Source organism: Arachis hypogaea, chromosome 3 (genome assembly GCF_003086295.3).
Source record: "Arachis hypogaea cultivar Tifrunner chromosome 3, arahy.Tifrunner.gnm2.J5K5, whole genome shotgun sequence".
NCBI classification, from domain to species: Eukaryota; Viridiplantae; Streptophyta; class Magnoliopsida; order Fabales; family Fabaceae; genus Arachis; species Arachis hypogaea.
This window is the reverse complement of record NC_092038.1, coordinates 137,998,777-138,023,087: the sequence shown is the minus strand read 5'-3', so window position 1 is coordinate 138,023,087 and position 24,311 is coordinate 137,998,777. Positions and strand designations below refer to the sequence as shown.

The window sequence follows — 24,311 nt, the reverse complement described above, 5'->3', positions numbered from 1 at the left end:
AATGTAAATTGCAGCTTCTCAAAAAAGATATTTTTTTTAAAATTTTTTTAGTGTTTTTACTTTTACTATTAGAAATTTGTCAAACACGCTTTTATCAGCACCCAAACAAATAAAGACAAATGAAAAAAAATTGTTAAAGATAAAAGGTATATGCTAGGCATTTCATATTCAAGACATATTATTTGTAAAATACCAAGATGGTTCATACATCGCTATTATAAGCATTAAGCATCATTATCTAGTGTCCAGAGATGCTCATTAGCTCATCGAAGGTCGCATTGATGATGAAAGGAGAATCATATTATAGCCTAAGCAGCAATCCCAAGTCAGCTAAACAGAGAAGGGGAACTCTTACTCTTCACGTCCCAACAGGGCAAGAAGCATGTCCTTATAGTCTCCAGAAGTGTCTTTGGATACTGCAATGTCCAGAGGAACGCTATTCCTTCTTTGGTATTCGTCTGCAATTCGCTGCAAATCAACCTCAGCTCTAGTTGTTACCACTCTAGTAAGGGCCCATTCATCGGTTCCCATCTTGTTTATTGCCAACCTTAGAACTTTCTCAAAATATTTCTCAGGGAAAATAAAACACTTAATCGTTGATCTCAATAATTTCAGGTATTCATTATCCGGATCAGTTTTCAGATCCTGCACCCAGAAAGGAGGAGAAAGAGTTTTAGCAGCAACGAATACTTAAGGGAAATACAGAGTTACAAAGAGAAACACTTCAAATAGGTTTTCATCGGAGCCCCCTAAAGGATTGCCATCAGAGACCAAGAGACAACTCACGATCACAAACACTTTGAAAACTAAAATACAAATGAACCCCCACATTCTTCTTTACACGCACCATTAAAGAAAAAGAAAAAGCATGTCATTGGTTCATTTATGACATAAATAAATGACCAGTAAAGAAAGAAAACAGAAAAGAAAAAGCATGTCATGCTTCTTGAAGTGATCAGTTATCTTTGGTGTGTAACAAAACTAACTATTAGATTTTCCTATTCAATTGAATCATTTCCCAAAAAAAAAAATTCTATCTGCATAACTGCTTTAGGTACTCAAAATAAAATGCATATGTTAATTTGAAAGTAGAGAAATAAGTATTTACTATTTAGTGCCTACAAATTGGCAAAACATTTATACCTTGGTTATGGAATTACCATACTCATTGTTGTAGTGATTTAGTGTTGCATTTAACTGTGTCTTACTCCTTGTTGTCAAAATCCTAATTAATTCCTCATCACCGTAGGCCTTGTCTGCAATCTTCTCATGAAGTATTTTAGCCTCAGTTTTTGCCAATGTCGTGTTCACATCATCCCCCACGTAACGGAATGTGCTCACAAGAGGAACCAACAACTATTATTGAAGTACCATAGGAAAAACAAAAAAGAAAAGGTTTCATTAGGTAATACAAAACAAGTAACTAAAAAAAAGAGGAAATACAAAAAACAAGTTACTGAAAATATGCGTTTAGGCTAGACAGAGAATAATAACGCAAAGGTAAAAAGTAGCATGTCGGTTAGCTTTAAATCTGGCAATCCACCTTGTAAATGTGCACAGATTTGTGGAACATATTAGTTCCTTTTTTAAAATAAACGGGCCCTCCTAAAAGGTGATACCTTTCAAGCTGAGTTGTAAAAATCTTGAAAGATGTTGTTTGATAAATTAAATAACATGAAACATAGGCATCAACCTCCTCTGAGTATTATGTAGTAACAAAGTAGTTTTTACCCTGCGAAAGTCCCCAGAAGTATGGTAAGCAACATCCTCTTCAATGGAACGTTTGTAACGAGCTTGATATGCTTGCTTTGTCTTAAAGAGTTCAAGTGGAGATCTGGTGCAAGCAATTTCCATAAGGATAAAGTTGTTTGGTGAAGTCACTTTTTTCTTGGTAGCTTCATGAGCTAAAAGGGCGTCGCGCTCAGCAGGACCCAAAGTCCATAACATCACAATCCGCTGTTATATTCAAAATAAACAAAGGATCAAACACTGGAATTGAAAATAGCTTCATAACTGCACATATCAGTTTTCCTAAGTTAAATCACTTTGAATGTGTCAAACCGAGATTCACATAAAACAAGCCAGATAGCAAAGGATTTAAAAACAAACCTCAAAGTCACTTGAAAGTTCTTTGTCTAACGATGTAAGAAGATCCTCTCCATGAGCTGAAGCATAAGCTGCACGAATCAACTCGCGCTGAGCTGAATTTCTATGAGACAGGATTTTTACTATAAGTCCTTCGTCCGTTCCCCATCCTGCAAAGACATTTCACATTAACAACAACAACTTGTAGTAATAATGAAAGATTTTGTATTAAGAAAGTAATTTCCCAAATCTAGCAGCGCTTAATTGTTTGATTATTCTTTTCTTAAAAAAAAAGAAAAAAAAAAGATCATCATATATTTGTTTTTCTCTGTAATTCTAATTGCCACTACATATTGAAACACACAAGCAGAAAACAATGTCCTGCCTATAGATCACACAGGCCACCTATTATTGCATTTGGTAATACTTTGATCCAATTGAATTACATATACAGATATTGGAAACAGGAGCAAATCGAAATCTCTAGCGAGGAAACTGCACAAATATGATCATCGCAATCTATCATGCAGAAATAAGTAACAGTAAATGCACAAACAAAACACGTATCATAAATGAATGCAATGCAATTCTAACATTTGATCAGAAACAAAGCAGCCGTACAATCAGATCATGATCCAAATTTATTTTACTTCTTTATTTTTGTTTTTTTTTTTTAAGAGAAGGGAGACGAATCGATAAAATGTGAACAGAATAGATCGATGATCTGACAAGAAAAATGAGGATGATGCAAATGAGAGAGAGTGAGAGTGAGAGTAACCTTGAAAAGCTTTGCCCAATTGCTCAGCGTCGTCTTCCGGAGAAGGAATCTGAGCAGGAACCTTCAAAGTCGCCATTGTCAAAAACAACGCTGCGTTTTTCGCGATCTGTCTTTACAAAATTCAGAACTCAGGAAGCAATGCCAATGTCAACGCAGAGTTAAGGCGAGCTTCTCCTTTTATACAACAATCATTAGCGTCATTAGTGCAGTGTGCTAAATTAGTAATTACAGAGCAAAGTTATTTCAATAAATGTAAAACTTATTTTGATAATATACATGATGAAGTCAACTATGGACCAAAAAATTAAACGACTCCACTGGGGATCGAACCCAGAATCTCTGGTTCCGTAGACCAGCGCCTTATCCATTGGGCCATGGAGTCCACCTGTAATGAACGGCCCATAAAATACATTTTATCCATTATCATATAGCAAAGGGATTCCCGCTTGCTGTCTTTGGCGCCGAGAGAGATGCAAAATTTTAGGTGAGTCATGCTAACTGCTGCTGAGAGAGCACCAAAACAAGGATCGGGAGAGTTGCCAACAATCTGGAAGCAATTATCTACCCAACAAAAACTATTATTATTATTATTTGGTAGTCTTCTGCCGGCGCCGGTTTGTTCGGTTTCTTTTATACAGTTAGATAATCCACATCATTTGAATTAAATTAATGATCGACTTTGGTGGAGAGAAAGGAATGGTGGACGAACCATAAGTATCGAGTAGGAATAATAAGAATAATAGTATAGGAATCGCAGTGATTGTAACGACCATTGTGCGGTGGAAAATTGAAATCGTAACGACCGCATCCACGAAAAAAGGTGGCTAAAGATAGGAATATGGGTAAAAAGCAATCGTTACGCAGCAAAGCAGCTCACTTTGTATCTGATCTCACCACTGTTCTTCTCAACCCGATCTCTGATAACCTAACCAACAACAACAACAACAAACCCTCTCCTCCTCTTGTAAGTTCTCTTTTTTTCTCTCTCAATTCAACCTTCCATTATCAATCATTTATATCACATCACATCATATCATGCTCTTATTGTTATTAATCGTTATCATTCATTATTATTGAATTGGATTAGTCCCATAGGCTGGACCTAGATTTTGGACGTAACGGAATTGTCATTTTTATTTGAGGAAGGTATTTTTGTTTTCTTCCCTTTCAAATCTCGCGGAATTTTGTTGTTTTCTCCAGGAGGAAGCGGGTGAATTTGAATCTGAATCAAGAGGGAGTGAATCAGAGGGTATCCGTGATTTAGTTGATGGGCCTGATACTTCGTCATTTGCTGCATTCCTCTATTCTTTTTTGTCTTCCTCGGATTCTGATGACCATGCTGATCCGGATGGGCAGGTTCATCATGATATAATAACTGTTGCGGATGATCCTTTATCAGACCTAGCCATGAAGGAAAACGTTGTTGTTAAGAAGAGTTTGTTGTTTACTGCCATTCACCAAGCCGCTATTATGGGTGGTTTTCTCGGCAACAAAAGGAAGCATGATGATGGGAGCCGCTCTAACTCTTCTGAGGTAGAGATGGGGAAGATTCAGCTTGTCGAGAAGCAGCCTGTGACGGATTTAGTTGATGAGCCCCCTGAAACTTCGGAGCCTTCCATGCTCATCTCGGCTGATGTAAGGAATGCCATGTATGCTTCGCTTCCTAGTCTTGTTCAAGGGAGAAAATGGATGTTGCTATACAGGTATCTAAGAATAAAGATTCACTCTTTGGATCATGGAGGACACAAGAGTATGCTTTTGTGTGTTAAGAGGTTCACAAACATTGCTATTAATGAATATTAGTTTTTGGATTTACCTCTGCATTTATGCAGCACCTGGAGGCATGGTGCATCACTTGCAACTCTTTATCGAAGGAGCATGCTTTGGCCTGGATTGAGTTTGTTGGTAATGTTTCATGCCCTTGAGCAGATGTTAATTTTAACTTTTAAGCGCGCATTTACCCATGTCTGCATTTGAGAAACAATGTTAGCTTATAGCTGCCAAACACAATTTGATGTTATGGATGAATGCTAAGCACCAAGTATTCTAGTAGTCCTGATTCTTTGATGGCCTCGGTGGTATTTGTATATTGGATACAAAATTTTGACATAATAATAAATGCCAGCATGTCCTTGTTTAAGGAGACTGTAAGTTGAAGTCACATGTTTGTAAGCTCACTATGAAAACAAGTTTAGGCTGTCGAATTGGAAAGCAATGTCTTGGAATTCCAATATTAAAGAGACATACTACTGTTGTGTGATTTAACTGGTGAGCCTAATTTCTGGCTTTCTGGACTCTTTACTCATGAATTGGTTCTCAATGGTATTCTGTCACAGGTTGTTGGTGACCGTCAAGGAGCAGTATTTGGTGGCCTGGTTGAAGCACCTCTTAGACCTTCCACCAAGAAAAAGTACCAGGTCATATTTTATCCTTTCTAACTATCTGATTTTATTGGCTGCTTTATTAATTATGATTATTTATTTTCCAATAATGTTCCTTTTTAACTTTTGTATCTTGTTGACATTGAATTTCGCACAGGGTACAAACAGTTCATTTGTTTTCACAAATACCTCCGGTCATCCTGTTATATATCGTCCAACAGGTTTATATCTTTGATTCAGTTCAAACACGTTTCTCTCTGTCTATCTTTTACTGTTACAGTTATTCTGCGTTTTGCTTGTAATCAAAATAAGGGATAGTAATTAATATTCAGAATGCCTAAATGTTTTATACGATTTTGATTATTTTGATATGTTTACCCCAAAAACATGTGGAATGGTAAGTAGGAATGTTCCACGTGTTCTGTAGTGCACTCTTCGGAAATTATGCCATGAAGGACATCCCTATTGTTTTTGCCTAAAACCTGGCAATATTTTAGAACTTCCTTCCATCCATTCTTTATAAATTTAAAAGGCTACATTTCTGGATAATTATAAGATCACATGACATCTCGTTCAATGAAATGTATCTTTTGAATATATTGAACCAATTCTTGTTGAGGAAAGGTTTCTTTTGCTCTTCAGCAGAAACTCCAGAATTTCTATGCTACATGAGTTATGTTGTGTTGTTTTTTTTTTAATGGTGATCTTCAGGCAGTTGCTGTACTTCTATTTAAATGGCCCAAAAAAGGTGCACGTGATATGTTTGTTAGATATTCAGCAGAGTGATTTTGTGTGAGATTAAGCATCAGATGATGCTTTTCTTAAGTTTTGAAATTCCAGGAGCTGCTCTTTTTCTTGAATAACTATGCTGAACTGAGTTACATTTTGCAGGAAAAAATCGCTACTTCACGCTTTGCACCAGTGACTTTCTAGCTATTGGTGGAGGAAGTAATTTTGCGCTTTATTTGGAGGATGATCTGTAAGAATTTTGTACTTTAGTCATAAAAACAAATTGTTGGCTTGCATTCCGTGTCATTTTATTCTAACATTTTTTACATTTCTTCTCAAGAATGCATGGATCAAGTTCAGTCTCAGAAACCTATGGAAATCCTTGCCTTGCACATTCTAGAGAGTTTGAAGTGAAGGAAGTTGAGGTATGCACGAAGCTCCCATGCTCACTTGAGCCCCTTCCCCTCCCACACATACACTAGAAGTAGAAAACAATTATCAATTAAGCGGAGTCATGTATTAGAAATAAAGGAGCCAATCAGTGATTTTCATTTTTGTGTCTTCCATGCAGTTGTGGGGCTTTGTATTTTCTTCACAGTATGAGGAAATAGTGGCATTGAGCAAAACAGAGGCACCTGGGATCTGTCATTGGTGAATATCTCTGGTGTTTACAAGATGTTAGTCTGATAATGCCTTGCTGTTTGTGTTCTATTGGATGGTTGTGTTGAGTCATAAAACCAACAGTGTCCTGCTAGTACTGGGATTGTGATGGAGAAGTTTTATGCGTCCACCCATGTTATCCAAATGTAAATATTTGCAAGGACAGTACAGTGGTTCTTCTCCTTCACAAAAATTTTCAATTTTGTGTTTTCACACTTGAAGGGTGATGGAGGAAAACCAAGGATAGAACTCGTATAGCTTGGCTATTTTTTGAGTCTAGAACGGGAATGTTAATCGGGGAGAAGGTCTTAGGCATTCATAAACAGAGATCCTTTGGTGGCTAATTTCTATTATCCATAGTTACTGTTGGCTAATTGGCTTAACGGCATTCTGCTGAAAAAAAGAGACGTTAGCACCTAGTAGGGTTCTTAATAAAATAATATGTTAAAAGTTTAAAGGATTTAAAGGTTTAACTGAGATTTAAACGAAATTGAATTGAATATAATAAAAAAAATGTTTTACAGGGAGTTAATGTTAAAATTATTATAGATAGAATTTTTTTTAATTTTATTTTAATAAATATAAAATACATATATAAAAAAATTTAAAATATACTATAAAAATAATTTAAATTAGATTATTGATTTTTGATCTGTTCACTCGTAATTATTATTTTTTGGAAAAGTATAAGGAGACAATATTCATCCTTATTGTACAATACATACAATGGGGTTTAATTGAAATTAAAATTAAATTATGGGTAATTATTTAATTTTGAATTTTTTCTAATTTGAAATTTGAAACAAATTAGGATTACCGTCAGTTATAGAATCAAAACAACGAACTCCCTCTCTCAAGATAGCGTGACTTCCATTCTCTCGATTAATCCGAGAATCTCGCCGCTTCAACTCCGCCACGATCACCGACTGCTGTCTGCGTCTGTTCCCACCGCCCTCTCGTCCGCACAGTCCACCGCACAGCACTTGGTTTGCAGGATCTTTGCGCCTCCAGCAAGGATAGTGCGCAACCAGTTTGCCTTCTTCTTGATGGCGACATCGCAAGACGAACGTGCTTCAAGCGAGGGTCCTCCTTCATGCACACCACCAAGCCAAAATTAATTAATGGAGTGCGATATGGTTGAATCGCTAGTTTGTGTTCCGTCTGCCGTTGCATAGAATTTTCAAACCAACATAAAAACTTATCCAGCGATGTTATATTTTTTGACTTTATTCTGATCCTATTTTTTCTTCAACAGAAATTAGTCGAGACGCGATGCTCACCTTGCTACATTAACAACTTGTTTATCCACCCACTTGGAACAACATAATTAGCACGCTAAGTTGGCCGAAATTGAGGCCATTGGTTTTGATTTCCTGCAGCGGGTACCGCAATGGCATGTGAAGCAGAACATCATGCTCCAACTAGCTAGGGCCTATGACGTGGAGTCAAACACTCTCAGCAGGGGACATTCGCGTTACCGCCGAACTGATCGGCATACCTTCTTGAGGTTAGTCAAAGTTATGTAACATGTAAAAATTCTTATGCGTGGTTTTTGTTTTTCCTTTGTTGACACTGACTGATTGTTGTACACTGCTTTATTAACGCAGGGGACCCAATCTCGGAATTGCAGAAAAAAATGCATAGCATTTGGCAATTAAGAGAGAGTTTCAGAATAAAACTACAACATAACTGTGGGACTTTGTCTTTGCCTGTCCAATGGATACCGAGCAACAGAGGATGACCTTTAGACGATACTTTATCATGATAGTTTTGAAGATGTTTCTTAGCCCCACAAGCCAGCAGACTATTTCTCCGTGACACCTCCCTCTGATATTGGATGTCTCAAACCCAAGAAGATTCCACTGGCCATATCAGATATTAAAGTGGTTGCGAGATGCGATAAGGAAATTCCAAGACAATAACCGGGAAACATGCAGCGGGTGCATGTTCGTGTTGCAACTAAATTTTAAAAACATGTACGACCTAAGGTGTAAGTCCTAATATTTAAGTTACTTGTGTATAGGTTTTGTACTTTCAGCACTTAAAGCATGGTCCGTTGCATGCATGTCAAGTACTCGAGCCTTGGATTGTTGAATGGACCGCTAATAAACTTGATAAGGCCGACCATGTTATCTCACAGGTTCAATCTCTAATAATCTCATTTTTATAATCAAATTGAATACAAATGTCATTAGATGTTCACGTTAATTTTTTTCTATCTTTGTTGTCTCGTATTGAACACACATGTTTGCATAGCCGACAAAGCAAGGAAAGGGAAAAAACAGAAGAAAGAGTCTAGACTGTCTAGTAGTAAAGCAATAAACAAGAAAGGAATGTGTAAAAGGCCCCGCAAGGACCCTGACCAATCGCCGTCTACCCAGGGCAAGACTACATCTCAACAAAGCAGATTACCTTATCAGCATCCTTAGCTGAGATGTAGTCTTGCCCTAGGTAGACAGCGATTGGTCAGGATCTTTGCGGGGGCCTTTTACACCTTTCTTTTTTGTTTATTGCTTTACTACTAGACTTTTTCTTTTGTTTTTTTTCTTTTCTTGCATTGTCGACTATACAACCCTGTGTGTTCAATACGGGACAACAAAGATAGAAAAAATCAACATGAACCTCTAATGGCATTTGTATTCAATTTGATTATAAAAATGAGATTATTAGAGATTGAACCTGTGAGATAACATGGTCGGCCTTCTTATCAAGTTCGTTAGCGGTCCATTCAACAATCCAAGGCTTGGGTACTTGACATGCATGCAATGGACCATACTTTAAACTCTGGAAGTATAAAACTTATACACAAAGTAACTTAAATATTAGGACTTACCGTACATGTTTTTAAAATTTAGGAAATTTAGTTGCAATACCAGCAACACGAACATGCACCCGCTGCATGTTTTCCTGTTCTGGTCTTGGAATTTTCTTATCGCATCTCGCAACCACTTTAAATATCTGATACGGCCAGTTGAATCTTCTTGGGTTCGAGACATCCAATATCGGAGGGAGGTGCCACGGAGAAATAGTCTGCTGGCTTGTGGGGTTAAGAAACATCTTCAAAACCACCAGGATAAAGTATCGTCTAAAGGTCATCCTCTATTGCTCAATCTCCATTGGATAGGCAAAGACAAAGTCCCGCAGTTGTGTTGTAGTTTTCTTCTGAAACTCTCTCTTAATTGCCAAATGCGATGCATTTTTTTCTACAGTTCCGGGATTGGGTCCCTGCGTTAATGAAGCAGTGTACAAACAATCAGTCAGGGTCAACAAAGAAAAAACAAAAACCACGCATAAGAATTTTTACATGTTACATAACTTTGACTAACCTCGAGAAGGTATGCCGAATACATTGCCGATAAGTTCGGCGGTAACGCGAATGTCCCATGCGTCGACCCTGAGAGTGTTTGACTCCAGATCATAGGCCCTAGCTAGTTGGAGCATGATGCTCTGCTTCACATGCTATTGCGGTACCCGCCGTAGGAAATCAAAATCAATGGCCTCAATCTCGGCCAACTTAGTGTGCTCATTATGTTATTCCAAGTGGGTAAACAAGTTGTTAATGTAGCAAGGTGAGCATCGCGTCTCGACTAATTTCTGTTGAAGAAAAAATAGAATCAGAATAAAGTCAAAAAATATAACCAAATATGTCCTTTTAATCATATAAACAATGAGATACCTTTTTACCCATTTGAGTTTGTGTTCGGCCGGTTTAAAAAACGATTTGTTGGAGCACCGTGATAATTTACTCACGCAATAGTCCCCCTTAATTCTAAGTATTTAACTCTTACAAAAGAAGCAGGTAACCTGCAGCCAAATAACGTAAATAATAGCATAATATTATATTTCAATTGATGTAACCTTAATTATTGGATCGAGATGGCACCATAATATAATACTGATGTATCAAGGCAGAAAAGAAATTATTGGTGTTGAAGATTCTAGCTTTTTTCTAATTTCTGATATGTTCCAAAAGATTTATCAAGATCAAACCTCCAAATATCCCTATAGTAACCATCTATAATTAAGATAAAAAACTAATTCATGAAAACAGATCATCAACTACGAAGGCCAACTGTCCAACCACATACTCAAGTAACGATCCAAATAAATAAGCGCAAGTTTTATCAAATATACCAACCAACTAATACCCTACTAAAGCGACCATCCAAAATGCTTACGAAAATTATTAACAAACCAAGAGGAGCAGCAAAGCCATCAATTACAACCACACCAATCATCTGTGTGAACTAGTTTCACACAATGCAACAACTTGGCAGATCCAGAAATCAATTTTTTCCTCGAAAAAAGGTCATGCCAATAAATAAATCACAAATTAGCTATCCATTTTAGGTGTACTCCGTTTTGATTATCTAGAACGAAAATGTTTACTGAACAAACACAAACCAGACAAAAAATAAAAGAAAAAATAAAAAAACATTAAATATTTTCGAAGAAGCCTTCAACATAATAACATCAAAATAGCATTCACGGTCATTGAAATAAATTCTCCCAATTTTTCTGTATTAACTTCATCTATCAAAACCAATGGCCCGATTACATACTAATGTAACTATCCAATTATATATGCCCAATATCTATGATTAAGACCAACCATTCAATCACATAATAAAAAAGAATATTTACAAAGGATAAAATGCAAAAAAGACACAGTTAAGGTTTACTTTCTCTTATGAGCACGAGATTTAGTGATAGCCCTAACCTCTTTTCTAATAGATTGGAACAAAGATGAAAGATACATGAGTTAACCTGAATATAAAAAGGCTTCAAATGAACGAATGAATACAAAAATTAGAAAGTGGACATTGTAATGTAAATTCATAGAAACCAAAATAAACGAAGTGAAAATGAATATATAATGAACACTAGAGGAAAGGGATTGACCTCGTTGCAATTAAGGATGCCTATCTTGTTAAAACTTTGAACCTGGGCTAGTGCGAATTCTCTAACTTCCTGAGGCAGACACAAAAAATAGTGAATATTGTATACTTTTTCTACTCATGCAGCTGGGACCATGAGTGAAAATTAAAAAATAAAAACATAATCAAATTTGGTTTGAACAAAACAGCCGAACATAATGATGCACCTCAAGGCTCTCAACCGTGTCTTTATATCCAGATAGTAGATATTCTCTTGCTAGAGTCCTCTTAATGCAATTTGGCGTTTGGGGTGTGAAAATCTAGTGGTCCAAGCCTGATAAGAAAATTATTTAATTTTAATTACACACCAATAATAAAAGGTTCAGGTAATTCTTTGGCTAAAGTAACAAAGGCAATATAGAAAGAATTGGAAATTGTTGTGCATGCAAAATTGAAACTAAAAAAAACCTTGCAAGACTAACCATCCAATACCTTACTAAAGTAACTATCAAACTGCTGTATTCCTGCACGGGGCGGGAAAAAATTTAAAATTTAACTGCTATATATACAAGATTATCAAACTTTTTCGACCATTCCCACGCTAAAGTTAAATCATCATGAATTGCAACAATCTCAACCAACATCATATTCCACATGCTCTAGGATACTAAAATTGCACCTAATGCTTTCTCAGTATGTATAATTACTCATATCAGCAGCAAAATCTATCAATAGTACAACATGCAACAGCGATTACGAATCGAGAAATGAACAACTCAACCCACTTACCTTGGATGGTTAGCCTACTGCTAGCGATGATGTTCGTTGTGGTCTCGGTGAATGGTCGACGAGCAGTCGGCTAATCTTCCAGGATCGGATGTCGGCTGCCACCAGTGCGACGGATATGCTGGAGATAACGGCTTCCGCGCGAGGAGAATGGCACAGCTGATCAGTTTGGCGGTGACGACTCACTTGGCTGTAGTTCGGGTCGGAGGCGAAGTTCGCAGGGGCTGGGCTGCAGTGACGGTGAGATGTGCAACGGCAACAGGGCGAGGGACTTGAGGACAACAATGAAGGACGCTTGCGAGGACAGGTTGCCTTCTGGGGTTGCAGCTTCCGGCGCACGCGGTTCTGCATCGATAGGGGTCTGTGCAGCGACTGGGAGGGTTTTTGGTGGGGGAGAAAAACCGTGAGAACCAAAAGGATTGGATAATTGGAAAAAAATTTAAAGTAGGAATAAATTAGTGGTGGGGTAAATTAAATAGCCATTAGAAATTAGAGTTCTTGAAGGTTAATTACTTAATTTATTTTTTTAATTTAAATTGGCCCAATAAACAGTCTATTGTAGTCATTATATACATACTTCATTGTTTTTTTAGCAGGAGTCTTAGTTTTTTATAAATCATATTGATTTTAGTGGCTGATTTTTAATTAACCAATTGAATCGCTAATTTGGTTTGATTTTAAAAACCATAATTTACACTATTTGTTGTACATATTTTTTATATAGTTTTTTATGGTAACAAATAAATTTTTTATTGATTATTTTTAATGCAAAAAAATATGCAAGGAAGATTTTTTATTTAAATAAATTAAATAAATATTCCATTTACTGAAATGAATAATTATAAAAATTATTATAAAAATACGTCTTCCAATCTTATCAGTGTATCTTGTTTATATTGTAGATCAGATATATGAAATTTGAAAAAATACATTTATCTAATTTACACGATACACTCACAGTTATCTAACGAGATGTGTATTTGTCAATATAAAAATAAAATTTTTAAAAATAATAAAAAATATTAATAATTTAAATTTGACTAAATTTTTAAAAATGGAACGTTTCAAATAATAGAAAAATAGATAGTTTTAAATTATTTGAAATGTACTGTTTTTTTCCTCTATTATTTAAAATTGTCCATCTTTTTTATTATTTAAAACGTTCTATTGTTAAAAATTTGGTCCAATTTAAATTATTAATATTTTTTATTATTTTCAAAAATTATATTTTTATATTTACAAATGCACATTCTATAAACGAAATATGTATATTTTTTTAAATTTCACTTATCTTTTTTATAGTGTAAACAAGATATATTCATAATTATTTTTGTTTACAATATAAATGAAATAAAATTAGGAAATGTATTTTTATAATAATTTTTATAATTATTTATTTTAATAAATAAAATATTTATTTAAATAAAAAATCCTGTCGAAGGAAAGTATCTTTTTGAAATCCATACAAGAAAAGCATATAATATACCTATAACATTTTCCTATAAATTATTATTTCACATTACGGAAAAACTATTAAATAAAGAAAAAGGTTGTCTGTAATCAATTATTTCCACTATTTATGCATATAGTCATTTTGACTGAATAATATTTTTTTTTGGGTTAAAAATTCAAATAGAATAAACTTTATATAAAGTTAATAATTAAAATTTATTAAATAAAAAAATTAATTAAATCAATCAAATTATTTAATAGTTCTAGTCTATTATAACATTTTATTTATTTTTTACATTCTATAGATAATGGTGGAAACTCAGGTGCAGTCGATTTCATGTGAAGTTATAGTTAAAAACTGTTAAATGAAAATTTAGTCAAATCGGTCAAATCATCTAACGACTCTCAGCTATCAATTTTACATAAAATATATTGCACTCTAGTTTTCACCATAAATAATATTTCAACGGCGTCTTCCTTTTTTAATCTGGACTTTTTGACGGAAGGCAGACCCGTTAACGCATAAGGGAGAATTCGTCCGTACGGCAATTCTCCCTTCACCTACCCCAACCTCGACCCGGTAGACTGGAAAACGATGTCGTTTTCTGGGCACTGCATAGGGCAGCCGCAAACGATTCTCAAACTTTGAAGATATTTGGAACTGGGGACATCTAAGTCAAAATGGCGCCAAAGTCCACCCAATCTTCGCAAGCCATGAATGGCAGAGTTCTCTTCTATTCCCTCCTTCTCACTCTCCAGTACGGTGCACAGCCTTTGATCTCCAAACGTTTCATCAGGTTCCTTTGATCTGCGTTCATCAATTTTCATTTTTTATAGTTTTTTCAATTTCGTCTCAATTTTTTGCCGCTACGACGACGCGCCTTTAATTAATTGAAGTTACCATCGCTAACCGTTTATTTTGAGAACTCTCGCAAATAACACAGGGAAGTCGATTCTTGTGACAGAAGGATCTACATTAGAGGAATTGCAATTGTTGAGTTAGTATAAATTAGAAGAAAAATGTTCTTATGGGTTTTAGAAGACGAGACCCCTTTTGTATTGTATCTGTTTGTATTTTTATTGATGCTAAACGCTAGAATATGGAAGTGCTCTTAGGTCCAAAAGCATGGTTTCTGTCCAGAAGCGGGGATCCAATATTATTTAACTTAAATATTTTACTTGCTCGCAGGATTTATTCTTATGATTCAATTCTGATATATATTATTCGGTTGGGAAAATAATCTTCTTAAATTGTTAGTGCTTCTGATTGTGTATTATTGATTTTAATATCTTTATCCATAAATTTCCTTGTGCATTAACTAATTCGTTAACAACTTAGTTGAAAATGATCATGTGAAGCATGTCTCATTAACTTTTTTCCCCCTCTTCCCACAGATGTGAGGTTATTGTGACTTCATCTGTTTTGACATGTGAGATTGCAAAGGTAACTCTTGAACTGTCTTGATTAGAAAGCCGGTACTATTCCCTTGTTCTCTTATTGGGGGAAAAACTCATTTCTTTAACCTTCTGTTTAGGTTGTGTGTGCTTTATTTTTCATGGCAAAAGAAGGTAGTCTGAGAAGAGCATATAAAGAGTGGACATTGGTTGGCGCATTGACTGCATCAGGACTTCCTGCAGCTATATATGCACTGCAAAATAGTTTGTTGCAAATCTCTTACAGGAATCTCGATTCACTCACTTTTTCAATACTCAATCAGACAAAAATATTTTTCACTGCAATCTTTACTTATTTAATACTGAGGTATGATCCTGCAGTTACCTGCCATCCTTAATATTTGGGCTATGTCTGAGAAAACTCACTTATTCAAATGTATAAGTAGAGATGCTCACTTTTATCTATGCTGTCAAGTATGTGGTTTAACTCAATAGCTGCTGAATCGATACTAAATATGCCTTCAAATTTAGAATTATTTGCTCTATCAATGACTACCTAAATATAGTGCTATGTAAAATATATACCTAGTGAATATTCATAATTGCTTACTATCTGCTTGGTTTGTGTTTTATGATTAGAACTGTTGAAGCAGATCAATGATATTCTCACTGCAATAGTTTTAAGACATTTACTGAATCTGAGGGTTTTTGTTTTAACTTATATGGAAGCACCACCCTACGTCCCTACCGAAGTACTGATATCATGTTCAATACTTCTGTGTCAGATTTATTTTATGGCTTTCACCCTAGAATTCTAGATAAATTTTTATGGTGTTTTATCAAATACAATAAAAAAATGTTTATGGTGTATGAGGTATCTGATTATTGGGTGGTACAGGCAAAAACAATCAATTCAGCAAATTGGGGCCTTGTTCTTGTTAATAGTTGCAGCAGTTCTTCTAAGCATTCGCGAAGGCTCTAGCAAAGACTCTACTGGTGGGCATGCAGATCAAATTTTGTTTTATGGAATTGTTCCTGTGTTGGTTGCTTCAGTGCTATCTGGACTAGCTTCTGCCTTGTGTCAATGGGCATCTCAGGTCATCCATAATTTCAATTTTCTTTCCTGACTTCAGTTTCCTACATTAATGAATATTTATATTAATCCTTTCTATTCCTTGCATTACAGGTTAAGAAGCACTCATCATATTTGATGACAATAGAAATGTCCATTGTTGGGAGTCTATGTCTGCTTGCCAGTACTTTGAAATCTCCAGATGGGGAAGCTATAAGAAAACATGGGTTCTTTTATGCTTGGACTCCTCTAACCCTGGTAACGTTCTTACTGATAAATGACTTTTGTCTTACAATACTTAGAATTTCATATCAAAAAAGATAGAGAAATCCAAAATATCCCCTTGACTGTTGATTGTACTGCATGTCCCCACTCCCCAGCTGCTTATTGAATGCCTTGATCAGTTATGAACAAGATATGATATTCATACATCTTTATGCTTGGGAAAATATTTATTTATTTATTTTATGATTCTATTGGATGACTAATCTTTTGTTTTACTGTATTTACTATAATTGCACTTGCGCATTCATAAGTTGAATTTTTTAGTTTCTTATTCCAAGCAATTACTCAATATGTAAGGTGATTGTAACATTTTGGGAGTAACATTTTTTTATTACTGATGTGTGACAACTTTAAAAAGCAAAAAAAAGAGTAACATTCTTTTTTTATTTATCAGATACCAGTAATTTTCAATGCCGTTGGTGGAATTCTCGTTGGTTTAGTTACAAGTCATGCTGGTGGTGTTAGAAAGGTAAGTTTGACATAGTGATTAGATGGTACTTGGTCATTGTCATTAGTTTGCAACATTAATACATTACGATACTTTTATACTGCTATTGGTGGATAGGCAGAGGCAGTAAACGCACAAAACTATTGTAATTAACTGAGTAATTGCTACTTTAGCAACAAAAACTTATCGATGAACTTTGGATTTGCTGAACATGATGAGAATTTTACAAAGGATAGGCTGGAATATATTAGGATGAAACTCTTCATATATTGTCTATTTTGTTCAAAGGTTAGTAATGATGACACTAATTCAATGTGGTTGCAGGGTTTTGTCATCGTTTCTGCTTTACTTGTCACAGCATTGCTACAGTTCTTATTCGAAGGAGAACCACCTTCAATGTATTGCCTTGTGGCTCTTCCAATAGTGGTTAGTAGCATCTCAATATACCAGAAATACCCGTACCAGATTAAGATTAAGAAGAAGGAATCATAAAATCTGACCACCAGAGTTTGGGAAAGTTATTTACTAATTCCCCCACTTACACTATGTTGTTATTCCAGAATATCTGTAAGCATATTGTAAATGATAGAAGGCAAACATTCTTTTGAAGGCCGTCTCGGTCTCAAGTAGAATTACTATGTAATACAGAGCTCTCTTCTTTAAATATCCCTGAACTTTCTTGAATGAGGGAATCATTTTGGTCACCTGTTCAATTTTTTTTTTTTTTTTTGACGGTGTGGTCACCTGTTCGATATATATCCATAGAAAAAGTGAAAACCAATGGCTATGTTACCTTTCATGAATCTTGATTAAGAAAACTACGAAGAAATAATTTACTGTTTAATTATTTTCCCCCAAGTGAAACAGAAATATTATAATTCTTGTCATGGTGCTGCAATGCATGGACAATAAGGACGGACTGATCCAAAGTTTTAATATGTTCTTGTGAGTTGTGATAGCTGAATGTTTTCCTCCATCAACTGTCATTCAGCCCTATTAAAATCCAATGATTTGACATACTACATATGTTTCAGTGAAGAGGTTTGTACGCAGAGGAAGTAAGGGATTGCCAAATGCCAATGAGTCATTAAGGTTTATATAACAAAAACAAGGTAAAGAATAAGAAGTTAATGTTAATGTACTCTCTGTATAAATAATTTTATACGTGCTCCTAATGACGTATTATCATATTAATTAAAATAATTATTTTTTATATTTAAAATTTGAATAATTATAAAAAAATTAAATATCACTGAACAATTCATAAAACTTTTATTAGTATATCAAAATTAAACTCTACTAGAATCTTTTGGGCTACACAAGCTGCTTCATCATGGAGGAGCCAACTCCATGCAATTTTTTGGGTACATTACATGGCCAACTCCGTAATCCGGACTCAGTTCTGCAAGCCGGGCCCGGGCCGAAAACTACCGGAGGAAAAAAAACAGCAGAGGGGCTACGATGCTCCCAAAGAAATGTAGTATTTGGGGTTTTTTCTTCTAGTCTTAGGCCCTGTTTTCAAACAAAACTGGTGATCGGGCCCGCATCTTTCAGCATTATGAGGAGGTACAAGGTAACTGGTAAGTGGAAGAAGGTTTTAAGCAGGGATTTAAGGAAAGCGCGCAGTTGTAGTTGGAATTGAATTACAGAGGCAGATTGGGATTATCGGCAACGGAACCGAAGGGTTAAATCGAAAAAGAAATCATGGCACATGTTCTAAACATTCCTCTGATTCCTCTTATACCCACTTCCTCAAACAACACCAACAACGTCCACGAAATTGCGTTCAAGACGGTCCCTTCAGCTACGAAGCTCGAAATTAAGCAGTTGCTCCAATCTTTCTACGGCTTGGAGGTTCAAAAGGTGCGAACTTTGAACATGAAGGGCAAAACGAAGCGTGTTTGGCTTGCAAAAGGTGAATCCTTGGTTGGAAACAACCCGATTATAAGAAGGCCTACGTCACCCTCAAGAACCCACTTTCCAACTACCCCATTTTTTATCCTTCACCTGCCACTATCGTACATGACGAATACATGAAGAAGAACAAGAAGATGATGACCTTGCAGTGATAGCCAGCTTTCATTTGGAGCAACTATATACTGGTTTCAATGTTCTTCTGTTGTGATCACTTTTTCCTTTTGGTTCTTCTTTTTCAATGCTTGTGATAACTGATAAGTTCTCCCAAACATGTGAATAGTGCATTGATTTTTGGTGAAGTTTAATGATTGATTGGGATTATGCTATTCAATGATTTGTTTAGTTATTTTTCTTATTATTTTTCATTTGAACAACAAACTATATCAAACTAGCACTAAGAAGTAAGATCAGATTCCCCTATATTTGATGTGTTTCAGTGTTTGTAAGTTGAGGTTTTACAAGAGAAGAAAGGGAAGAAAAGTTTTTTTTTTTTTTTTTTTTTGAAAAGATTTTTCACTCTTGAAGAGCAATTGTGAGTCCACTTTATTCTTCAAGCTCTGCCGCTTTTCCGTTTTTCTATATAAAATCCCAACTTGCAAACAACACTCAAATCATGGATTGGAAAAGCCAAACAAATATTTCACCTGAGATCCAAGCAGGGCGGAGCTAGAGGTTTTATTTGAAGGGGGGCAACATGAAAATATAACTTCAGAGGAGGCAAAAAAAGAAAAAAAAAAATCAAGGGGAGGGCCCAAACTAGAAAATTAAGAACTTATGTATGAAAATTACTTTTTTTTTTTTTGTGTGTTTTTGTGGGGGGAGCCCCAGGCATGTCCTGAGCACCGCCCCTGATCCAAGGTTGTATAGTACATTCGTAATATTCAGAGGAGTCATTTTCTTTTGGACCACCGTATCTCCAGAATTATGTGGTCCTGTCTCATAACTTTGTTTAGAATTCAAATGGGCATCCTTGTTTCATCAACATTGATGTTTAAGTAAATCAGGAATGAATATATTTCAAGTTTCTATATTCTATGCTCATCAATATATGCATGCCATAATAATGTAACACCTGGGAATTTAAGTTATGAAGTATTGTTGTTTTATATAAATATATATAATCAGCAGCAGCTAGAAGGAATTTATTTAGTATTAAAGCAGATAGTATGGTTATTTATGTTTCCAATTTAACTGCATAGTGCTTATATTACGAATGCAAACATTATTCCCTCTCCAGCTTCATTTTTCTGCAGATATGGAGTTTTAGTTTTTTTAATTTTTTTTTTCCTTTGAACTCATCTTCTATTGTTGCTAAATATGAGTTAATGATTTAATGCTCAATAAACTATGTCCTTGAAGTCCATGAACTTGGATAATTGATGCAATGGATTCAGAAAGTAATTTCATTTTCTTATTAAGCATCTATTACTTGTTTGTGTATGCAAGTATCAAGGAACTTCTGTCTTCGGAGTCCATAATAATTTTAGGTACATAATTTAATCTATATGTTTCATACAAAAAATGGCTAGAGAAGTCTTTCTCACAAGAGATTTTTTTCTTCTTTTGTTGAAATACTTTAAGACATCGAGGTCCTTCTTCTAGGGGTTCCTTTTTGTTGAACAGGTTCTGGTGACTTTGTTACATCCTGTTCATCTCCAATTTCATCTCCTGCTGGTTTTACATGAAATGAGTTCTTAATCTTCCTCCAATTTAAACTCCAGCCAGTTGAATTTTTCGGCTTGCTGTTCAACTTTTCATACTCCCGTTGCAATTCGAAGTAGTCTTTCTGCAGTTCTATCATCTTGGACTTTACATGCTCAAGCTCTGATTTGAGTGTTTTGATGTCCATACTTGCAGATGTTTGGTTTTCATCCTGTTCAGAATTAATTCCACTTTGTTCTTGCTCTTTCTCTTGCATTGTGGCTCTCATCTTTACTTGCTCTGAAAATAGAACCTGCATGACTTGTGTAGTGTTCAGATGACAGCCATCACTCCGGTCATGTTGGCTCTAAAATATTCTATTTGATTGTAACTATATTAGATAGCATGCATAGTTATGAATTGAACCGGTTCCGGTGTGTTATACTGTTGAATTCAATCATCTAATGAAAATGGACTTGATAATCTTTAGTTCTAACTGTAGAATATTGTAATGCAATGATTATTTCATGTGTCAACATTTCTTCTCTTTAAACTGCTCTAACAAACCAATTCTGTTTTACTGCAATGTTCAGAGAATTTAATCTTTGCAATGGAAGTGTAGGCTATGAGTACGAAGGAATTGAAAATCAAGTTCTAGAGTTCTTGTAAACTTAACCTGTACAACTGTTCTTAGAGGCAGTCTATCATTTTGTGCAGCATGTGTACACCCATCAAGTGAGAGTTTCTCACAATTCATTGTTTTGCATAGTCTTCTACGGTCATGTTCTGTCAGTGAAGGATGGGTCTGCACAGAACATGTCAATATCAGAACATAAAATACTTTGTATCTGTAACACAAACTAAGAGTTGGATTGATGACCTTGAGATAGGTGTCAATGGCTCTATATAGACCGTCATCACATGTTCGAGTGTTTTCAGGTAGTAATTCAGCTAAAACTTGGAACTTAGTAATTGAAAGATTTGGATCTCTTGAAATTTCAGCTAGGTAATTGTCCAAGAGCCTGCTAATGTTAAATCTCCCCAACTTTGGTTGCTGTTGCATTTGCTGTTGTTCATGCATCAAGAAGTATTCCACAATTCGTTGCACTACATCTACGTCGTGCATAGTGCATTCATCTGAAGAATTAGGCATGCTAGGAAAGGGAAAAAGAAAGGAAAAAGCAAAATACAAAAATTAGTGTCACTGGTTGTTTTCACAAAAATGGGTTATTCTTTTGGTGTATGGGGTTGCAGAGTTGGAACTGTCATTGTGTATTAATGCCTATGTGTAAAAGAAATGGCTGCATACTCACTTGGCCATTTCTTCATTTTGATATCTTGGAATTAAAAGATCATTCACCTCAGCATCTTCCAAAACCATACTAATTCTCTTTTCCAGGTATGAAGTCAGAGCTTGCGATACAGAATACATCCTTGCCAGCTTTAATATCTGCAACAAAAATTTGCATGACACAGCTCCTTGCTGAGGGGGAATTATGCTGACTAGGTTTTCAATAATTGTCTTTTGATCCTTGCTGTGTCCTGTGCTTTCTTTCTTTCTCCCAGTAAAAATACTGAACTCTAGGCTACTTTTTCCATGACCATATCCTCTTATTCCTTCTAACTCCATATCCATTCCTGGTAGCCATCTCTTTGCATACTGCATGATACATTTACCTATGATCTCTGGTTTAGTTCCTTTCGCCCTTATTGCTGAAATGATCCGCATAAAGTGATCGATGCGGAAGTCGGCTACATCATTGAACCACCAGGTCTCTTGATTAGGCGCTGCATCTTCGCAAGTGAGTTCATCTTTAGTAGCTTTCCAAGCAATGGAATCACAACATCTTCTGACAATTTGGAGGTTCTCAGCCCATGGAGATAAAGTTTCGCAAGATTTCAGTACAGTGATGGTGTCTTTCCATGAAGCGAGCACAACAAATGTTAGGAAAGCTTCAGACTTGGAAATGAGATTTCCATCTTCTAGTTCTTCGGTCATCTCTAGGAATTCCGCTGCGCATCTCAGTGCAGCCACATTTTCTGGGTTGAAATCTATAGGGAAGCCATAGCAGAATTTTAGAATTGTTTCAAATGTCTTGGATCCACCTGGAAAATTTTCGAGGTTGAGCTCCTTGCCAGAATTCGAGATCAAAGGCTGGACTTCCAATCTTCCTAAGTAGCCACATTTTGATATCAATGGGAACTGTTACAGAGAATTAGTGTTAGTGTCCCCTGTTAGTGTTTCCTACTGTTTGGTCTTCTTTTAAGGAGGATTCTTAATCTGATATTCTCTTCTTTCTCACTTGGGGCAATTCTTTTTCTCCTATCCCAAAGGGTTTGGAGAAAAAATAAAAATAAAAAAGACAATCCAAAATACCCATACTATGAAGAAAAGAATGGTTATTAGCTGTCTAATGTCTGTAGTAGAATTGTGCACTTATGGAGATGAAGACTGGTAAAAAAGATTACTGCTGATAGTGTTAATGTTTCTGAACCAAACCATAGGTCAGATAAGAGGGAAAATTTATTAGCAACATTTGTTTATGCTATTTTTTTCTTCTTATTATTATTCCTTTTGGGTCTAAACCAATCTATGATGTTTATTTGTACCTTGTGAACATTGTAGGTGGTTTCTTGGATTTGAATTGAAAAGTCTGTTGGGATATGAGTAGTGATGAACCTGTAAAAGCCCAAATATAGGGGAGAAAATCACAAGGGAGTGATTGAATTTTGAACTATACTTAGGCATACATAAAAAAAAAAAAGTAAATTCACTTGTACATACAAATACAAATACTGTTAGCACTGTTTTTTTCTTCTGCCTAAACTATAGATACAGTATTACTATTTGTAATAGTAAAGGTACCATGAATGTTCGCCTTTGAAGCTATCAGCTATTGTGACATGTTTGTTGGGAACTACTATGCTTTTGTCTGAAGCTTGATCAATGCAATCGGTGTGACTCTGAGGGTCTTGTTGTGCTTGTGTCACTTGAAGAGGCTTCATTCTGATCCTTTTAGATATCTGCAATCTGCAGTGTACTTAGGATAGAGAGTAGACACTAGACACTTCATTGTGATGATTAAATGATATGTTATATGCTTATATCTACACTCCACATTAATGCTAAGAATTGAATATGTGGTCATTGTGGCTGTGTGGGGCTATAGTTATAACGGTTGTTGGATTGTTTCTTTCCTTCTTAAGACTCTGTCAAAACATGGTTATATATGAATAATTTAATATGAAGGAATTACGATTCAGCAACTATACACATCACTAAGTCTAGGTGTGATTTATTTTTACCTAGATTTGTTAATATCACTCACTCTTGGAAATTATTGTACCAAATCAATTACAGGGATAAAAACTATAAATAACTAACTATACCAAAATTAAAAACAAACTTAATCTTGAATTCAGTTACTTCAAAAATTCTGTGATTAAGTCAAATCATATTGGATATGATAAACCTGGCCTTTTCCCATATTGGGCCATGATGTGTCCCCCTAGGACCGTACAAACTATTTCTTCTGCTGCTGTAGAGGGTCGTGGCTCATAAGTTAATGGACATCTGTATCATAATTCATAAGCTTTCTTGGAATATATAACTTGTTTACTGCATTTATAAATTATAATCACATGATTCCCCGGCAACAAGGGAACTTCAGATGGCAAAGAGTACAGCAATTTCCTTGTAGATAAAGGAGCGTACTTAAAGACTTAAAGTGGATCATTGTACATACTACTTGTTAATAGAGAGAGTTTTTTTTTTTTTGGTGACTTTAATAGAGAGAGTTTAATA

General features: G+C 35.5%; 4 protein-coding genes, 1 long non-coding RNA gene and 1 other non-coding gene across 9 annotated transcripts; 2 read left to right on the top strand and 4 right to left on the bottom strand.

Moving 5' to 3' along the window:
• Positions 1-160: 160 nt before the first annotated feature.
• On the bottom strand, positions 161-3,109 carry LOC112734393 (annexin D2). Its single transcript, XM_025783692.3, has 5 exons — positions 2,864-3,109; positions 2,110-2,255; positions 1,732-1,956; positions 1,144-1,356; positions 161-645 (listed from the first exon to the last, which is right to left on the bottom strand). The coding sequence occupies exons 1-5, from the start codon at positions 2,937-2,939 to the stop codon at positions 352-354; spliced, it is 954 nt and encodes a 317-aa protein (XP_025639477.1). The 5' UTR covers positions 2,940-3,109; the 3' UTR covers positions 161-351.
• A 63-nt stretch (positions 3,110-3,172) lies between these two features.
• TRNAR-ACG (transfer RNA arginine (anticodon ACG)) lies at positions 3,173-3,245 on the bottom strand. The gene has a single exon. It is a non-coding gene; the product is annotated as a tRNA-Arg (tRNA).
• Positions 3,246-3,298: 53 nt separating this feature from the next.
• On the top strand, positions 3,299-7,007 carry LOC112734392 (oxidation resistance protein 1). The gene is made up of 8 exons (XM_025783691.3): positions 3,299-3,827; positions 4,064-4,566; positions 4,696-4,768; positions 5,200-5,280; positions 5,402-5,465; positions 6,136-6,223; positions 6,314-6,398; positions 6,545-7,007. The coding sequence occupies exons 1-8, from the start codon at positions 3,702-3,704 to the stop codon at positions 6,626-6,628; spliced, it is 1,104 nt and encodes a 367-aa protein (XP_025639476.1). The 5' UTR covers positions 3,299-3,701; the 3' UTR covers positions 6,629-7,007.
• Positions 6,223-12,742, bottom strand: LOC112734395 (uncharacterized). Of its 4 annotated transcripts, none has more exons than XR_011880434.1 (6): positions 12,300-12,742; positions 11,738-11,844; positions 11,536-11,604; positions 10,310-10,437; positions 7,451-7,722; positions 6,223-7,026 (listed from the first exon to the last, which is right to left on the bottom strand). It is a non-coding gene; the product is annotated as an uncharacterized lncRNA (long non-coding RNA). The 4 variants fall into 4 exon arrangements; XR_011880435.1 differs by having other exon boundaries at positions 6,223-7,023; XR_011880433.1 differs by lacking the exon at positions 6,223-7,026 and having other exon boundaries at positions 7,274-7,722.
• Positions 12,743-14,199: 1,457 nt separating this feature from the next.
• LOC112734391 (UDP-N-acetylglucosamine transporter ROCK1) lies at positions 14,200-17,632 on the top strand. The gene is made up of 7 exons (XM_025783690.3): positions 14,200-14,545; positions 15,144-15,192; positions 15,284-15,510; positions 16,042-16,240; positions 16,330-16,473; positions 16,895-16,969; positions 17,273-17,632. Exons 1-7 carry the CDS (start codon positions 14,430-14,432, stop codon positions 17,438-17,440), a joined length of 978 nt encoding a protein of 325 aa, XP_025639475.1. The 5' UTR covers positions 14,200-14,429; the 3' UTR covers positions 17,441-17,632.
• A 2,622-nt stretch (positions 17,633-20,254) lies between these two features.
• LOC112734390 (BTB/POZ domain-containing protein DOT3) lies at positions 20,255-23,683 on the bottom strand. The gene is made up of 6 exons (XM_025783689.3): positions 23,373-23,683; positions 23,117-23,186; positions 21,820-22,709; positions 21,387-21,660; positions 21,183-21,311; positions 20,255-20,819 (listed from the first exon to the last, which is right to left on the bottom strand). The coding sequence occupies exons 1-6, from the start codon at positions 23,510-23,512 to the stop codon at positions 20,442-20,444; spliced, it is 1,881 nt and encodes a 626-aa protein (XP_025639474.1). The 5' UTR covers positions 23,513-23,683; the 3' UTR covers positions 20,255-20,441.
• Positions 23,684-24,311: the final 628 nt, after the last annotated feature.